The sequence below is a fragment of the Vulpes vulpes genome, chromosome 13 (genome assembly GCF_048418805.1).
Source record: "Vulpes vulpes isolate BD-2025 chromosome 13, VulVul3, whole genome shotgun sequence".
Taxonomy (NCBI): Eukaryota; Metazoa; Chordata; class Mammalia; order Carnivora; family Canidae; genus Vulpes; species Vulpes vulpes.
Window position 1 is genome coordinate 14,514,814 of NC_132792.1, and position 15,083 is coordinate 14,529,896.

Below are 15,083 nucleotides of genomic sequence, written 5' to 3' on the forward strand. Positions count from 1 at the left end.
AAGCAGGCTCCATGCAGGGAACCCGACGTGGGACTCGATCCCGGGTCTCCAGGATCAGGCCCTGGGCTGAAGGTGGCACTAAACTGCTGAGCCATCCAGGCTGCCCAAGAGATATGCTTTTAAAAGTTCTTGAATCTCCCTTGTCAGCCCTCATCACTCATCTTCCTGTACCTGCATCCTCACTGCTTTAAAACCTCTGCCTCCATGTATGTAAACATCTGTAGAAGAGGCTGAGGATGATCCCCACCGCTCTCATGGGTTCAGATGCAAGCCACTTCGAAGCCCTTTTTGACTTCACATTTGTGTTCCATACAATTACAGCTATCAAATAATTGCATGTCTCCAAATAAGTGAACTTTATTTTTTATTAGAAAAACAAATCCCCCTTCCATTTCTTTGAGTCACCCTTTTTAAGGGGAAGAAATATATATATATATAGAATTACCATATTGAATAGATGAAACAAGACAGTGATGTGAATAGTAAATATAAAAGATATAATTAAGTTATGACATTTCATTCTCCTAAGAGAATTCTCCATTCTACAAGACTCAGTAAATACCAAGCTTTGGAAAGAGTTGAATTAATTCCTTTTACAAATATGTTAAGGCAATTTTCATATTCCTGTTCTGCTTTGTTAAGATATTCCAAAAATTGTCATAGGATTAAGCTTATGTAGTTCTTGTAGTTCAGGTAGTTTACGACCATTGTTAAAAAGTAACCAGTTGAAATTATTTGATGTTCTATCATTTTTGTATATTAAATATAATATGGAAAATATTTTGAAAATAATCCTAAGACATTATTTTGTGCTAGATATGTTTTTCAGTACAGTTGGATGTCATCCTACCAGATGTGATGAATTTGAAAAGAATGACCCTGATCATTATTTAATGGAATTGTTAAACCTTGCTGAAAACAATAAGGGGAAAGTTGTAGCAATAGGAGAGTGTGGACTGGGTAAGTGCCAACCTACTCTGTTAAGAGTGACTTTGAAAGTGATTTGTTCTGTACTAAAGTTAATGAGTACTTATTGGTTCTTTTTTTATCTTTTAAAGATTTTGACCGACTACAGTTCTGTCCCAGAGATACTCAGCTCAAGTAAGGAAATTTATTGACTTTAGAAATTTTTGCAAAATCTTGAGTAGATTTTTTTTTAATAGCTTTTATCCGTTCAGAATATAGTTGGATTAAGCATCAGGATTTTTTATTTTTTCCTTTGTATATCAGAAGTTAAGTGAAACAAATTCCATGCATACTGGAAAATAAGGGATGAGTTTTACATGATGGAGACTTTTGTTCTTTGCCTAATGAATGTATTCATGCATGAACCATTCCAATGAAATGATTTAAATTCACTCATGGGGGGCATGATTTAAGAGCAAGGAGTATTAAAGAGAGATTATAGGATCAATCACCAAAGCAGAAAGAACCTGTTTTACTCTTGCTGGGCACTGGATATTGTCAATTAAGAATGTGGGGTCTTTTCATAGGAGTCATGTGGAGAGTGGTGGCTTCCCAGAAAACCCCAAAGTTCATAAGCCTTGTAGACTTCCTATAACTCACTGTCTATACCTTTTAGTTGGAGCTCCTGTCAGCATACCAGTGAGTAGTGTTACAGGCCAAAAAGGAAAATTAGGTCATAGACTTAATTTAAGACATGAGCATTTTGTTGCATTTCAAAAACAACGTATTAATTATCCAGGAGATAAAACATTAGAATAAATCCTCTTGGAGCTGTTTGGTGACATGATACTGTGTTTTTCAGGGACATTCACATGATTACTAGCAGGTAACCTCCCTTGAATATCATTATAGATCAGCTGACTTATCTTAAAAGTTCACATACTCATATTTAAATAGAAAAATAGGGTTGCCTAGGTGGCTCACCGGTTGAGCATCTGCCCTTGGCTCAGGGGGTGATCCTGGATTCCCAGGATCAAGTCCCATGTCGGGCTCCCAGTGTGGAGCCTGCTTCTCCCTCTGCTTGTGTGTCTGCCTCTCTCACTCTCTGTGTCTCTCATGAATAAATAAATAAAATAAAATAAAAAAGTTGACTGTTTATGTTTCTTAGGTTAAGCCCACATATCTTAATTCCTCCATCTTAGAGTCTGTTTTTGGCCAAGATGAACCTCTTGAAGCAAACAGGACTGTGTAGGGTACGACAATCAACGACTGGCAGAGTCCCTCAAGATTCCCTGCCCATAGACTTTTATCCAGATGCATTCAAACTGATTCTAAAATGCAACCTAAATATCTTAAACTCATTTTTTTTTTTTTTTGTATTTAATGTAAACATTGATAGTTCTGTTTTACTGCTCTGAGGATATTTCCACCATCACCTTAAGATCAGAACGTAAGGGACGCCTGGGTGGCTCAGTGGTTGAACGTCTGCCTTTGGCTCAGATCATGACTCTGGGGTCCTGGGATTGAGTCCTGCATTGCGCTCCCCACAAGGAGCCTGCTTCTCCTACTGCCTGTGTCTTTGACTCTTTCTGTGTGTCTCTCATGAATAAAGAAATAATATCTTAAAGAAAGAAAAGATCAGAACTTAAAACAATATGTATAGCAGGATATAGTTTGCTTGAACACAGATGCCAACTGCCCAGGTATTGATCTGTACTAGAGAGTTTAAACTCCATTCAGTAAATGATTATCAGGTGTCTCCTTAGTGTGATACAAAGAATAGGCTTGGTTCTGATGAGAGGACATAAAGAATTAAAATGGGTTGAAAATGCTAACAAAAAGGCATATGACAACGGGAGGGAAGGACTTTCTGGGGGGAAAAGTTAGGGAAGGCTTTGTTAATAAGGTGAAGGGGGTATGAGCTAGGCCTCTTCCAGAGTAGAAAAAGTTAAGGACAAACTAAAGTATGGTATAAATTTTGAAAAGATGGGTGGCTCAACTTGAGATTTTTAAGTTAAAACATCAAATAAAATATCAAATGATTTAGTAAAAAGCACACTAGTAGAATCCCATTTGGATTGTTGTTACGGAAGCAAATACCCCTTTGCTCCCTCTTTCCCCTAGCATGTACTCAGAGTATGCAGCTCCTTTCCCGCACACATGGTGCATAGTACTTGTTGGAGCCTTTCTCACGTTGTCCTAGAAGTACAGCTATGGTACGCCTTCCCATCCCACAGCAGACTAGTGTCTGAGGTCTGCAGAGGCACATACCCAGTCTCACTCATGTTGTAGTGCCCATAGCACCATGCACAGTACTCTCAGCACATGGTGGGTACTCCATAAATATTCACTGAGTTTTAATTTTTTATTTAAAGATTTTATTTATTTACTCTAGAAATAGATGGAGAGCGAGCGAGAGTGTGAGAGACAGAGCCAAGCAGGGGGAGGAGCAGAGAGACAAGGAAGGCAGACCCTGTGCTGAGCACAGAGCCCCACACGGGGCTAGATCCCATGACCCTGAGATCATGACCTGACCCCAAAACAGAGTCAGACACTTAACCAACTGAGCCACCCAGGCACCTCGTTCACTGAGTTTTTAATAAGGAGAAGAGGTGTTTTTGATTCCTGGAGAACAGCATGGATAAAAACCCTATAATTCAGCTTTTGCTGTTGCATCTTTTCTTGGAAGAATTTAGATTTTGAGCTGTTGTTTTATACCATCTGGGATAATTAACCAGTGTATGACTTGTTTTTGTTTTTTAAGTAAAAATGCAGTCAGGAAAAAGATGTATGAGAAGAGAAAAATAGACAGTGGTGTGATGGATTAGTAGGCAAGACAGATCTAATGTGCAGTAGACACTGGCTAGAAATACTGTCTGAGACGTAACGGTAAGTAAAGGTGGTACATAAGTGTGCAGGGTGGTTCTCTTTGGAATCAACAGCTTTGGGTTTGAATCATAACTGCCATTTGGTGGCTGTATGTCTCTTCGTAGACCTCAATTTCTTCATCGTTGAAATGGGGATAATACTGCCTTTCTTAACATTTGGTATGTAAACCCCATAGTAACATGCTTGGCACAAGTAAGTGCTCAATACACTGTGGTTGTGGTGTCATTCTTAGAAATATTTTCATTCTAAAGAAAATACAGGATATACTTTTTCTTTGGGGCTTTTGAAAAGTATTTTTTTAAAGAGCAAAAAACCAAAAAGCATGAGAAAAAGGGAAAAGCGGATTTTGTTGTGGATAAACATACCCTGTGTTTTCAGTTTCTTTGCCTGATGCTACATTCCCTTTTCTTGTTGCAAGTTTAGAACTCCGTTCACTTCCAAGTGGGAGGAATTTGCTGTGGAATTTTTCTTGGGGCTTTAAAATGTTAATACTGTGCAGGTCTCTGTTTTTGAAAAAGAAATCTGACATCAGACAAGATTTCAAACTAATCATTTGGGGACTTAGGGAACCTCAGAGATGAGAGATTGAGGCCATCCCTGTCCTCGGCCAGCCTAAAGGTAGGTTCGTTGCCAGTTAAGCTGCAAGCTGCGCTGCTGGAACACTCTGGGCATTTTGGAGTTGCCTGGATCCGAATTCCCAACAGTTACTCTGAAGCTGACCTTTTCAAGCCCTTAGTTATTGTTGACCCTAAAATGTAAGAATCAGTAATATAGTCAGAAGCAAATTGCAGCTTCACTAAAAGGAGAAATCTAACTCAAGCAAACAGTGCTTTTCATATGCGAACTAAGATAAAACACAAAAGAAGCAGAGAAGTCTCTGGATAGGTGCCAGTTCCTACCCTGTAACTTAGGCTGTTTCTAGTTACCACGGTGGGGTTTTTTCTTTAAAGGCAATAGGTACTTAATGTCAAGTACCAGTTTTCCTCGATTTATGTCCTTAGGAATAATTGGCCTCCTTAAGACACCTAGCTAGCTTGAGTGCATGGACCTTTCTTTTCTCATATGCAAAATTCTGGAGGCACATTGCTTGAAACATCTGTTATTTTCATAATTTGTACTTTTGCCTGCTGTGAGGGGTAGGCTTATTCCCAAGGTGATCATTAGATTCTATAAATCTGTGGCTCGGTTGTGTGGCTTTGTACATAGAATTTTGTGTATGAAAGAAATGATCCCAGTAGAGTGGGAAGCATGAAGCAGAGTGTGTGTGTGGTGTGTAGCCAGAAGTCAGATACATGGTAAAGTTTACGTAATGACTGGAGCACACTTAATTGCTGACATTTGAATTACTTTAGAGATTATGGAAATAGTGACTTTTCTTTCACGATTTCATTTGTTTCCTACACTGTGAAAATGAAAATTATTTTTCCTTATTCTAGCCTAGCAGACTGTGAAAAGGTGATTTAAAAGCCTAAATATTGGATAATAAAGACAAAGACCACCAACATTATGAAAACTATTTAAGAAGTACACTTCGGTTTTTAATTTTAAAGATTTTATTCATTTGAGAGAGCACAAGTTGGGGGGGGGTGCCGAGAGAGAGAAGTATACTCCCCACTGGGCCTGGGACCCAATGGTGGGGCTCGATGTGAGGCTTCATCACAGGACCCAGAGATCATGACCAAAGCCAAAGGCAGATGCTTAACCTTATCTGAGCCACCCAGACGCCTCTGTTTCTAATTTTAAACTTTAGCATTTTCAAGAGTACAAAAGGAAAGGGTACTCCAGGAAAATGATTGTCCTGTACTTCAAGGAGACAAGATAGAGGAATATATAGCAAAAGAATTTAAACACAGGGGATCCCTGGGTGGCTCAGCGGTTTAGCGCCTGCCTTCAGCCCAGGGCGTGATCCTGGAGTCTCGGGATCGAGTCCCACATCAGGTCCCTGCATGGAGCCTGCTTTTCTGTCTGCCTGTGTCTCTGCCTCTCTCTCTGTCTCTCATGAATAAATACATAAAATCTTAAAAAAAAAGAGAGAATTTAAACACAAAAGTGTTCCCTAAAATTAAGGTGCCTAGAAAAGGTAAACTCCTATAGGAAAATAAGAAATTTATTATCTAACTTCTGGTTCCATCTTTACTGCATGAACATGAATGAGAATGAGTGAGCACCGCACTGAGAAGACAGGGAACCCCCACTTACCCCCCTCCTCCCAGCGCTGTTACATCTGGTGCTTGTCATTATGCCGTGGGGCCAGAAAGGCTTCTTTGAAATATCACAACCTATAGTCATTTTGGCTGGGACCTGGAATTAGAGCACTGAATTCTGGTTGCAAGTTTGTCACGTTATAATCTTGGATGAGATCCTACATCCTCTGACACCAGCTCTTGTCCTATTCTAGGGTTATTTTGTGGGTCAGATGAGATAATGGCATGTGGCACTTGAAAAACCTTTTTATAAAGTATTCTCCAAACATTCAGGGCTGCCATTTTATCACATGATTTTTCTTTGAAAAATAGTTTTTATGCTATTTATTTAATAAATCCTTGTGTTTAGTGGTAGTAATTTCTTGTATATCAGCACATGGCAAAAACTGAGTATAGAGCTTTGCCTGGCCTCTCACTAGAGCGAATTGACTGTGACTGAGGGTGCCCAGCCAGCTCTGGGCTAGAGGCCAGTGGTGTAATTCTTCCCCTCCAACACATGCTGCAGGGAGGGGATCCCACAAGTGATGGGAGGGTGTCTGCTTTTTTTTGCTGGGGTTTGGTGGGAAAGCTAGTTAAAAGCAATTATTTGAAAGAGCAGCTCCCATCACTGTGGACTTACACATTACAGCTCTTTAATTCTAGTGATCCAGTAGTAAAGTGCTACCTAATTTACCCAGCAGTTACAATGGAAAGCTAAGAAACATTTTTTTAAATAATTTTGTAATCCCAGAAAATGAAGTATCCCTTCCAAAGGAGGCTGTGTGTTAGAAAAGCCTTTGGCTAAGCCAGATGTGTTTTAAATGCCTGAGTTCACTACTTCTGTCCTATAATCTCAAGATTGATAAAAGTCCCTTAGAATATTTAACATAATTATTTTTCTCATGCTAAAATAAAATTAACAAGGAAATTTTTTTTTGGCATTATGCAGATATTTTGAAAAACAGTTTGAACTGGCAGAACAAACAAAATTACCAATGTTTCTTCACTGTCGGAACTCACATGCTGAATTTTTGGGTGAGTTAAAGCTAAAATCTCATTTAGAATTCAAGAATTTTGCAGAAATCAAGCAAGGTATTTGCCAAAAGTTGTTTGTTTTTAATTCACAGATATCATGAAAAGAAACAGAGACCGATGTGTGGGTGGAGTGGTAAGTAGAAGAGTTGTTTTTAGTAGGTGATGCACAGAAGCTTCCTTGTGACCCAGGTTGGCCTCTGAAGTAATCCATATATCAGCAGTAAATATTCTTACCCCTCTTATTGGAGGACAGACTTTTACTATAGGATCTGTGGGCCAGATGTGATACCGACGTAAATCACATTGATTTAATTACATTTATTTTGTTGAAAGTAGAAGAATGATAAAGACTTTGTTCACAAGCAAATCCCATGAATTTACTCCTACATTCTAGTAGGGTGAGTGATAACTTTTTCTCTGTCTCTTCCATCAGACATTCTTCAATGTCTTTCAGTTGAAATTCCAAGCAAAATATAAACTAATTTTAATAAAGTATTTAATATTCACTTCAGGTTTGCCTTCTTAATTTCTTGCCAACTGTATTCATTTACTATTATCACTCTGATTAGAGACATTCCTTTCTGTAATTTGCTTCTACTTCTGTGTGGTCATTTCAATCAGTTCCCATAAATAATATCTGCCTCCCACTTAGCTTAGGCATCCAAAGCAGTGTTTCTTAAATCGTTTTTGGATCATGGATTCTTTTGAAAATCTGCCTCAGAAAAATGCTCAGAGGCACAAATTTTCACCTGTAATTTTGGGAGCGACTCACTAGTCTCTAGCAGGAAAGCTATTATCCAGGCATATAAAACAGTCATGCTAAGTCCAACTAAGTTAAGTGGAAGTGCCCTGAGCACTTACTGTATACCCACATTGCTTTGCTTTTATAGCTTTTTCTCTGTTCAGTTTGTAGCCTCTGCTTCATGTCTCACAGACTGTTAGTGAAAATGTTTTCTGCATTGCAGCGCACATTTTTATCTACTGTTTACTGGCCCTGCAGTTTATCCTTTTGGAACTGTACTTGGGAACTGAGAGAGGCTTAGAGGCTTTCATTAATGCCCTTGGGATTAATGGTTCTACCTCTTAGCCCATTTGCTATATTTCTAAATTAAAATTTACTTAACAGCAAAAAATCCAACCTAAACATTTGACTTTTATCAAAAAAAGATATTGCCAAGGGGTGCCTGGCTGGCTCAGAATGTGTGACTCTTGATCTTGGGGTTCTAAGTTCAAGCCCCACACTGGGTGTAGGATTACTTTAAAAAATCTTAGAAAGAGAGAAAGAGATCACCAAATAAAATAAAACTAATTTCCTGAAATGGTTTATGAAGAGTCTTATTTAAAATTATTTTGATGGATGGTATATTTTCTAGTCAGTTGGAAATGCTAAGGGGAAGAATAAACCCTTCTGGGCAGCTGTGTAAGTTTTATTTTTGAGAAGCATGTTACTCATAGTGGATTCAGACTCTGGATGCTGTACGAATATATTAATGACATCACTTGTTAGGTGTGTGTGTTTATATATTTATTTTTAAAAAGGTTTAGGGCAGCCCGGGTGGCTCAGTGGTTTAGCGCCACCTTTGGCCTGGGGTGTGATGCTGGCGACCCGGGATCGAGTCCCACGTCGGGTTCCCTGCATGGAGCCTGCTTCTCCCTCTGCCTGTGTCTCTGCCTCTCTCTCTCTCTCTCTCTTTCTCTCTGTGTGTGTCTGTCATGAATAAAATATTAAAAAAAAAAGATTTATTTGAGAGAAAGTGCATACACACATGAGCAGGGGAAGGGCCGAGGGAGAGGAGAGAGAGAATCCCAAGCCAACTCAATACCGAGCCCCACATGGGGTTTGATCCCAGAACCCATGAGATCACAATCTGAGTTGAAACCAAGAGTTGGATGTGTAACTGACTGAACCACCCAGGTGCCCCCCTTATTAGGTGTATTTAAAGAAGTGTTGTTACTGTTTTGATTACATAAATATATCTAACGTGTGAAAAACTATGCTTTAATCCCTATATATTTGAAGGAGAACACCACCATTCCTTTTTGCCTACTGAGATAATTATTACTGTGTAATAATTTACATTTTTCAGTGAGATTCTTAGAACTCTTTATAGGTCTTAAAACTTGTCCCTTAAGTCATCTGTCTTCTAGAAAAAAGTATTCCATAACATAAAAATTGAACATTTTAAGATACATTGTACACGGGTTTTTTTTTTTTTTAAATATTTTATTTATTTATACATGAGAGACACACAGAGGCAGAGACACAGGCAGAGGGAAAAGCAGGCTGCCTGTGGGGAGCCCGATGTGGGACCTGATCCCCACACCTGGGATCACGCCCTGAGCCAAAGGCAGACGTTCAACTGCTGAGCCATCCAGACATCTCCATTTTACATGGTTTTATAACGTTTTAAACTTTTCTTTTCCCATGCTTTTGCCTGAGAATGTGGTTCCCACCTCCAGTCCCCTTTCCTGGAGGTACTGCAGTAATGCTGGTGCAGAGCCATCAGCACAGCCAGAGAGAGAAAGTCTAGGCAGCCATCTCCCCTCTTGCCTAATACCATTGGAGATGCCCTATTTTAATTGTGAGATTGGATTTGAAAATAAAGATTGTAGGGGCCACCACATTTAAAGCCCTCTGGTCCAAAAACCCTACTGCATCTATACTTTTCCTTAGAAAGTCTTATTAGTGTTATTTAGGATTTTGAAGAAAGTAATTACTAAATAAAATTATACCTGTATGTCCTTAGGTGCATTCATTTGATGGTACGAAGGAAGCAGCAGCTGCCTTGATTGACTTGGATCTCTATATAGGATTTAATGGTTGGTAGGTCCTTAAGTTTGTTTTATATTAAGTAGATTCCTTGTTTTACAGTTAATTGCAGATAAAGATTTAAATGTATTTATTTATCATATTGATCTTGGCCTGCAAATTTCAATAAGTATGTAAGAAATTATACAATATTACTCTTGCAAGTTAAAACTTGAAAGTTACAGAGCTCGGTAGATCATGTGACTCTTAATCTTGGTTGGGGTGGTGAGTTCAAGCCTCGCTGTGGGCATAGAGCGTACTTAACCAAAAAAACAAAAAAAAAACTTGCAAGTTATAAGCTATTAACCCTGTATCGCAGTTATGGAAAACAATTTTGTATTGAGATCAGGAGCTAGCTTTCTCTAGCAATGCAAATTATTCTCAGGTCATTTTATCCCTTTAAAACATACATGTTCTTAGCATTGTGTACACATATACACAAGTGATATCCGACTAGGGGGCAAGTCCTACTATGACATAATCATTTTATAGATCTCTCTAGGCCAAGAAACTGAGGCTCACAGAGGTTAAGAAACATGTATAAAGTAACTCACAGTGTGAGAACCAGTGTCCTCTGGCTCCACGCTCCTTGACCTTTCTGCTGTTACACCACACCAAACCTTGTAAACCCAGTAATAGTTAGCTAGCGCAGCTGGGTCCCTGGGCTTTCCCTCTGCAGTGTTTTATTCCTTTAAAAACTACTGCTTAGCTGACTATATTATTTTTTAGTAAAATATCACCTCAGGAAAATAGAACCATGAAATTATTTGTTACAGAGTTCAGACTTATTTATATGTCCTAAATGCTGCTTCTATATCTTAATAATTTATAAACCACTATGGATACATGAATAATAGATTAAAAAGTAGTTCTAAAAAACCTGTAACCACAGTCTCCTCACCATGCCCTCTACCTCTAAGTCAGCTTTTCCAGAGACCCCCCCCACTTGCTTTTTATCGTCATATAATCTAAGTATTACATCTGTGCAGTTCTCTTAATTCACCCTGTTTCCGTTCAGGTGTGCGAGCATCTTACTTCTCACAAGCAGCACTGCCCTGCCACCTGCAGCCTTTCCTCCACAGGCTTGTCCGTGTACGGAGTTCAGAATTTTAGGTTGTATGCATCTTTATTGTGTCCATTATTATGTCTGAAAATATTGTTTACCTCTGAACTGTCAGATACACCACTTTATTTCCCTACAGCAACTTTCCTCATGTTTATTTACTTGGTTTTCTTCAAAGCTTGAAACCTTCTCACACTTTCCAACCATTGTGAAAAACGCCTTTCTCTGTTTTTCCGTGTGAGGAAAACTGTCTAGATAATCTGGTTGTCTAGATTACCTGTCCAGTTCCTAACCCTTCCGTCTTCATTTTGGATCAGTGTCTACTCGGCGATGGAACTCTTATTTAGATCCCGTGTAGTCAGTTTTGTTTTGCTAGAACATGTTTCAAATGAATTTATTCTGCTCCTGAAAGCTTGCCTGCATAGTTAATGAAAGAAAAACAGAAACCTTTCCACTTGTATTTTTCCTGGGCATAAAATTCTAGACTGGAAGTAATTTTCGTGAGACTTTATAGGGCTCCATTTCTAGGCTAAATGTCAGTAAGTCAGTGGCTATTCTGATTCCTAGTCTTTATCCTCTGACCTACTGTTTTCTCCCGGTGGAATATTTTAGTTCTTTACCTCTGGTATTACCAGACTTCACAAAGGCATTTTGATGCCTTTGTCATTCAGAGTTTGTGTACTCTATACTGGCCCATTCCAGCTAGAAGTTCATCTCTGTCAGTCCTGGGATTTTTTTTTTTTTTTTTCTCTGTTCTTCCTTTGGACCTCCCAGGCTTGTACTGTGATCTCATTTTTTTTTTCCTCCTGTAATTTCTCTCTCTCTTTTCCCCCCTCCTTTCAAAAATATTTTTCAGCTTTTTAATAAAACTTCCAGCTTCTGGTTTTAATCTCTGAAAGTTCTTTTTTCCCCGATGGTTATCTGGTTTGACAGATACAGATAGATCTTCTTCTCTCTCTAAAGATATGAATTATAAAGTTATTTTTTGTTTGCCATATAATGCTTTTATTTCCTCTGAGTTTCTTTTTCTTCTTTATTTTAGTCTCTGTCATGACTTTCTTTAAATGTCAGGCAATTCTTATTGCCTTCAGGATCCTTCAGAGAGGGAAAAACAGGGTGGAGATTCATAAATGTACCTGTGTTCTGGAGCAGAATAAGTTTGGAGAGGACCTCACCGACCAGTCAGCATTTGGGCTGTTTGCAGCCCCGTGCTTCACCCCTGCACTCCTCTGCACTCCTCGTTCTCCTGTCCAGTCTTTGATTTAGCTTCTCCAGAGACCGTACACACACCCCTATCCCCCCTTCTCTCTCTCAGTCCAGGGTTAGGAAGCAGAAATAGTCATTTCTGCACCAGTTCCCTGAAAAGTAATCTGAGTGTTCTGTCTTTTCTGTTCCCCACTTTTTATTTTTATTTATTTATTTATTTATTTATTTATTTATTTATTTATTTATTTATTTATTTATTTTTTGTTCCCCACTTTTTAAAGCAGCTCTCACTCAGTCCCTTGCCTTATTACAACCTAAGTACCTAGATCTTCCATTTCCTAGAACTTCTTGGGTGAATTGGTTTGCTTGTCTTCAGTCTTTCCTTGCAGGCACATGGCACATAAGTCACTTAGCACATAAACAGGGATCATTTATCATTTTACTGTCTATTTTCTGCTTTATAGTTTTGTTACTAAGAGAAATATCTCCTAGTTTCACCAAAAAATGTGTTTCTGGTCTGGTTTCTAAGGATTGAATTATAACATTTTCCTCCAAGAAAATGGGACAGTTTCAGATTTGACTACAGAATCCTGTAGCTGCTTGCCCTTAAATGGGAAACCTTATTAAAGATATAATTGGCTTTGATTTAAAAATATTTCTTCTGGTAGTGTATATTTCTGTATTTAGATCACTTTTTACAATCATGGAATATAGGTAGTAAAAGACTAAGTCAGGCATGATTTCTTTTCAAGAGATTAAAATATGCAATTAATAATAATTTATTAATTTAATTTACAAATTAATAATTTATAACTGGAAGTTATAAATTTAGTACATATATCAAGCCCATCATTTTGAAAATACTCGTATTGATCAACTGTTAAGCTGGCTGAAAATAAGTTTTGTTTTTTTCTAGAGAACACTAATAAAAAGGCTGGTATTTATGGCAAACTAGACACACATTTCCCTTTCAAACCTGTCCTAAAATCATTCTAAAGTAAAATCCTACATATTAAAAATGGAAAACCAGTAAGAGCGAAGAAACAAGACTGGACTTTCTGTAATAGACAACTTAGACTAAAGGGCCCCAGAGGAGACGGTAGCAAAATTTAGCAGGCAAAATCTCAGAGAGGCTTTGGGTTTTAGAATTAGTGATAAATAGGACCAAATTGTGACTGAAGGCCTTCTAGAGAAAGATATCATATCACTCCTTATAGTGGTTGCCTTGCAGCAAGCATTTCTATTCAAAGAGAAAAATCCTTTCTCAAGAAAATGGAATAAACCTAACTGTAAGAGCCAAGACCTGGAATTCTTATGCTGATCCCAGAGGAAAGCCTTTAGAGAAGCAAAAGCCTCGCAGCTCCCTCCCTTTTCATTCTTAAATGAAATTACAGATCTGTATGCCCATTCCTGGCCTATCCCACAAGGAACTTACCCACTCAGAGAACTGGCAGTAAAACAGTCTTCTGTTTTCACAGAAGCAGAGGGAACACAACCCTGGCAACTCAAGTCTTCTTAAGTATAAATTGGTAATTAAGGACCACCAGATAAATGAGATGAACCAACAGAAGGAAAAAGACCAAGATAAGCAGAAAAGTTAACACCAGAGGAAACAATTTAGGGAAAAGAACATTAAAAGAGACCTGATATAGTAAAAGGTTAATAAGATGTTAAGTTCATAAAATATGAACAGACTATTACAAGAAAAAGAACATAAAAGTAAGAGTTCCTTAATGATTAGAAATGAATGTCTGTATTAATACCACCATTGGAGAAAGTGAGGGAATCAACACATTCAACAAGATACATATTTTTGCCCTCTACCAACTACCATTGGGTACCTAATAGTAGACATAGGAACTTTTTATACGAGTATTCTAGTAAATAAAGGGCTGATAGAATTCTATCAACATTCTGCAGATTCTGGTGAATTAAGAGGCCTAAGCACTGGGCATCCATGGCTGCCTCCTATCAGAAAATTAAAGTCTTGCCAAAGAAGGAAAAAATCCAACCTGAATCTGGTCAGGATTCTAGATGGTACTCTAGATACCCTGTGAGAAATAGAGGACAGAATTTTTCTTCATGTTGATAAGACCAGGGAATATAGTGGAGTAGGAGGATCCGACTTCCTCCCACAGACACAGTCAGACAACAATTGCAAGTAACGCAACTCATTTCAGAAAATGACCTGAGTAGCAGAACAGCTCTTCCACACTACAAAGTAAAAGCCACACTGAGAAGGGTGAGGAGGAGCAGAGACATGGTGGGGAACCACAAGTGTGGAGTGGTAACTCACAACCAGGAGCGATATCACAGGTGTAGAGGTCCTCCATGAGGAGCAAGGGGATCAAGCCCCCGCATCAGGTGTCTCCTGCACCTCAATGGCCCTGGGGATCTGCACCAGGAAGACAAGTCCCTGTAACAGGTGGCTCTGATAACCAGCAGGGCTTTACTCCAGCAGAGCCAGGGTGCTTGAAGAAACTGTGACTCTACTCTTAAAGGGCCAGCACACTATATCACTCCAACGTCCTGCAGAGAGGCAGCAGTTTGAAAAGTGTCAGGGGTATACAGGAAGGAGATTTATTGGCTAATTTTAGAGTGTGTGCTGGAGGGGCAGGGATTTGTTGAAAATTTCTCCAGGACTAGGAGTGCTAGCAGGTGCCATCTTTTGCTTTCTCAAGCCTCGCTGGCCTGGTGCTCACAAGGGCCAATTCTGACACTGTCCAACCATCTTGATAGCACAGCTCACTCTGCCCTGGCATTCCCTGTTGGACCCACCTCACCCAACCTGCCAGATCAGGCAAGTGTCCTTCCAAAATGGCTCCTGCCCAGCACACCCAGTAGTCACCTTGTGTGGGACTGGTGAACCCACAAAGCAGCTACTTCTCTACCAGATCTCCTGGGCAGCTCCAACTAGGAACATGTCCTAGTCCCACCCCATATCCCTGCAGTGACTTCAAGAAGGCTTTGCAGCCAACTGGGCTTGGGACCA

General features: G+C 39.1%; 1 protein-coding gene across 13 annotated transcripts in view; it reads left to right on the forward strand.

Moving 5' to 3' along the window:
* The window catches only part of TATDN1 (TatD DNase domain containing 1), a 64,115-nt gene that overhangs the window by 25,326 nt on the left and 23,706 nt on the right, over nucleotides 1–15,083 (forward strand). For 11 of the 13 annotated variants that reach the window (XM_025993433.2, XM_072733956.1, XM_025993436.2 and 8 more), the window contains 5 exons: nucleotides 817–960; nucleotides 1,059–1,101; nucleotides 6,928–7,013; nucleotides 7,106–7,146; nucleotides 9,761–9,837. In XM_025993433.2, coding sequence (XP_025849218.1) covers nucleotides 817–960; nucleotides 1,059–1,101; nucleotides 6,928–7,013; nucleotides 7,106–7,146; nucleotides 9,761–9,837 — 391 coding nt within the window. The remainder of the gene's footprint in view (nucleotides 1–816; nucleotides 961–1,058; nucleotides 1,102–6,927; nucleotides 7,014–7,105; nucleotides 7,147–9,760; nucleotides 9,838–15,083) is intronic. The other 2 variants (XM_072733962.1, XM_072733964.1) reach the window with 1 other exon arrangement.